At 51.1% G+C, this 4,072-nt stretch overlaps 1 protein-coding gene across 1 annotated transcript in view; it reads left to right on the forward strand.

Moving 5' to 3' along the window:
- Positions 1–2,901, forward strand: part of LOC135537416 (tripeptidyl-peptidase 2-like) — a 119,627-nt gene extending 116,726 nt beyond the window's left edge. Inside the window, exons 17-18 of the mRNA XM_064963584.1 lie at positions 1,962–2,210; positions 2,699–2,901. Coding sequence (XP_064819656.1) covers positions 1,962–2,210; positions 2,699–2,901 — 452 coding nt within the window. The remainder of the gene's footprint in view (positions 1–1,961; positions 2,211–2,698) is intronic.
- The last annotated feature ends 1,171 nt before the right edge of the window (positions 2,902–4,072 follow it).

Below are 4,072 nucleotides of genomic sequence, written 5' to 3' on the forward strand. Positions count from 1 at the left end.
GGACTACTGCTGCTGTTATCGGTACACACACACACACACACACACACACACTCTGTCTACTGTCGGCTGTCCTGGAGGGACTACTGCTGCTGGTATAGGTACACACACACACACACACACACTCTGTCTACTGTCGGCTGTCCTGGAGGGACTACTGCTGCTGGTATAGGTACACACACACACACACACACACACTGTCTACTGTCGGCTGTCCTGGAGGGTCTACTGCTGCTGTTATAGGTACACACACACACACACACACACACACACATACACACACACACACACACACACACACACACACTCTGTCTACTGTCGGCTGTCCTGGAGGGACTACTGCTGCTGGTATAGGTACACACACACACACACACACACACTGTCTACTGTCGGCTGTCCTGGAGGGACGAATGCTGCTGTTATAGGTACACACACACACACACACACACTGTCTACCTCTATGTGTATGTGTTTTTACCTCTACCCCGTTGGTCTCCTCTTCCAGGCGTGGGGGTGTGTTTAACCCCGTTGGTCTCCTCTTCCAGGCGTGGGGGTGTGTTTAACCCCGTTGGTCTCCTCTTCCAGGCGTGGGGGTGTGTTTAACCCCGTTGGTCTCCTCTTCCAGGCGTGGGGTGTGTTTAACCCCGTTGGTCTCCTCTTCCAGGCGTGGGGGTGTGTTTAACCCCGTTGGTCTCCTCTTCCAGGCGTGGGGGTGTGTTTAACCCCGTTGGTCTCCTCTTCCAGGCGTGGGGGTGTGTTTAACCCCGTTGGTCTCCTCTTCCAGGCGTGGGGGTGTGTTTAACCCCGTTGGTCTCCTCTTCCAGGCGTGGGGGTGTGTTTAACCCCGTTGGTCTCCTCTTCCAGGCGTGGGGGTGTGTTTAACCCCGTTGGTCTCCTCTTCCAGGCGTGGGGGTGTGTTTAACCCCGTTGGTCTCCTCTTCCGGGGGTGGGGGTGTATGTGTGTTTAACCCCGTTGGTCTCCTCTTCCGGGGGTGGGGGTGTATGTGTGTTTAACCCCGTTGGTCTCCTCTTCCGGGCGTGGGGGTGTGTTTAACCCCGTTGGTCTCCTCTTCCGGGCGTGGTGGTGTGTTTAACCCCGTTGGTCTCCTCTTCCAGGCGTGGGGGTGTATGTGTGTTTAACCCCGTTGGTCTCCTCTTCCAGGCGTGGGGGTGTATGTGTGTTTAACCCCGTTGGTCTCCTCTTCCAGGCGTGGGGGTGTGTTTAACCCCGTTGGTCTCCTCTTCCAGGCGTGGGGGTGTGTTTAACCCCGTTGGTCTCCTCTTCCAGGCGTGGGGGAGTGTTTAACCCCGTTGGTCTCCTCTTCCAGGCGTGGGGGTGTATGTGTGTTTAACCCCGTTGGTCTCCTCTTCCAGGCGTGGGGGTGTGTTTTACCCCGTTGGTCTCCTCTTCCAGGCGTGGGGGTGTATGTGTGTTTAACCCCGTTGGTCTCCTCTTCCAGGCGTGGGGCTGTGTTTTACCCCGTTGGTCTCCTCTTCCAGGCGTGGGGCTGTGTTTAACCCCGTTGGTCTCCTCTTCCAGGCGTGGGGGTGTGTTTAACCCCGTTGGTCTCCTCTTCCAGGCGTGGGGGTGTGTTTAACCCCGTTGGTCTCCCCTTCCAGGCGTGGGGTTGTATGTGTGTTTAACCCCGTTGGTCTCCTCTTCCAGGCGTGGGGGTGTGTTTAACCCCGTTGGGCTCCTCTTCCAGGCGTGGGGGTGTGTTTAACCCCGTTGGTCTCCTCTTCCAGGCGTGGGGGTGTGTTTAACCCCGTTGGTCTCCTCTTCCAGGCGTGGGGGTGTATGTGTGTTTTACCTCTACCCCGTTGGTCTCCTCTTCCAGGCGTGGGGGTGTGTTTAACCCCGTTGGTCTCCTCTTCCAGGCGTGGGGTTGTATGTGTGTTTAACCCCGTTGGTCTCCTCTTCCAGGCGTGGGGCTGTGTTTAACCCCGTTGGTCTCCTCTTCCAGGCGTGGGGGCGTATGTAACTCCAGACATGATGGTTGCAGAGTATTCTCTGAGAGAGAAGCTCCCTCCGAACCAGTACACCTGGTCGTCTCGGGGCCCCAGTACCGACGGGGCCCTGGGGGTCAGTATCACTGCTCCGGGGGGGGCCATCGCCTCCGTACCCAACTGGACTCTCAGAGGAACCCAGCTGATGAATGGTACCTCCATGTCGTCCCCCAACGCCTGTGGAGGGATTGCCCTGGTGCTGTCAGGTGGGTGTGTTAATGTGTGTGTGTGTGTGTGTGTTTAATGGGGGTGTGTGTTAATATGTGTGTGTGTGTGTGTGTGTATGTGTTAATGGGGGGTTGTTTTAATGTGTGTGTGTTATAATGGGGTGTGTGTGTGTGTTATAATGGGGTGTGTGTGTGTGTTATAATGGGGTGTGTGTGTGTGTGTGTTATAATGGGGGGTGTGTGTGTGTGTGTTATAATGGGGGGTTGTTTTAATGTGTGTGTGTTATAATGGGGTGTGTGTGTTTATAATGGGGTGTGTGTGTGTGTTATAATGGTGTGTGTGTTATAATGGTGTGTGTGTGTGTTATAATGGGGTGTGTGTTATAATGGTGTGTGTGTGTTATAATGGGGTGTGTGTGTGTGTGTTATAATGTGTGTGTGCGTGTGCGTTATAATGGGGGGTTGTTATAATGTGTGTGTGTGTGTGTGTTATAATGTGTGTGTGTGTGTGTGTGCGTGCGCTGCAGGTCTGAAGCAGAACGGTATCCATCCGTCTGTCTCCGCGGTGAGGAGAGCTCTGGAGAACACCGCTCTGAAGGTCAACGACATCGAGGTGTTCGCACAGGGACACGGAATCATACAGGCAAGACTCCTCTGTGTTGGACAGGAAGTTGGACAGGAAGTTGGACTGTTGAGGAGAACTAGTGTCTACTGTATAGTGGAGAACTAGTGTCTACTGTATAGTCAGCTAGTGTCTACTGTATAGTGGAGAACTAGTGTCTACTGTATAGTCAGCTAGTGTCTACTGTATAGTGGAGAACTGGTGTCTACTGTATAGTGGAGAACTAGTGTCTACTGTATAGTGGAGAACTAGTGTCTACTGTATAGTCAGCTAGTGTCTACTGTATAGTGGAGAACTGGTGTCTACTGTATAGTGGAGAACTAGTGTCTACTGTATAGTGGAGAACTGGTGTCTACTGTATAGTGGAGAACTGGTGTCTACTGTATAGTGGAGAACTAGTGTCTACTGTATAGTGGAGAACTGGTGTCTACTGTATAGTGGAGAACTAGTGTCTACTGTATAGTGGAGAACTGGTGACTACTGTATAGTGGAGAACTGGTGTCTACTGTATAGTGGAGAACTAGTGTCTACTGTATAGTCAGCTAGTGTCTACTGTATAGTGGAGAACTGGTGACTACTGTATAGTGGAGAACTGGTGTCTACTGTATAGTGGAGAACTGGTGTCTACTGTATAGTGGAGAACTAGTGTCTACTGTATAGTGGAGAACTGGTGTCTACTGTATAGTGGAGAACTGGTGTCTACTGTATAGTGGAGAACTGGTGTCTACTGTATAGTGGAGAACTAGTGTCTACTGTATAGTGGAGAACTGGTGTCTACTGTATAGTGGAGAACTGGTGTCTACTGTATAGTGGAGAACTAGTGTCTACTGTATAGTGGAGAACTGGTGTCTACTGTATAGTGGAGAACTGGTGTCTACTGTATAGTGGAGAACTGGTGTCTACTGTATAGTGGAGAACTGGTGTCTACTGTATAGTGGAGAACTGGTGTCTACTGTATAGTGGAGAACTAGTGTCTACTGTATAGTGGAGAACTAACTAGTGTCTACTGTATAGTGGAGAACTAACTAGTGTCTACTGTATAGTGGAGAACTAGTGACTACTGTATAGTGGAGAGCTGGTGTCTACTGTATAGTGGAGAACTGGTGACTACTGTATAGTGGAGAACTAACTAGTGTCTACTGTATAGTGGAGAACTAACTAGTGTCTACTGTATAGTGGAGAACTAACTAGTGTCTACTGTATAGTGGAGAACTAACTAGTGTCTACTGTATGGAGTGGAGAACTAATCGTGGAGAACTAGTGTCTACTGTATAGTGGA

The sequence above is a fragment of the Oncorhynchus masou genome, unplaced genomic scaffold (assembly GCF_036934945.1).
Source record: "Oncorhynchus masou masou isolate Uvic2021 unplaced genomic scaffold, UVic_Omas_1.1 unplaced_scaffold_769, whole genome shotgun sequence".
NCBI lineage: Eukaryota > Metazoa > Chordata > Actinopteri > Salmoniformes > Salmonidae > Oncorhynchus > Oncorhynchus masou.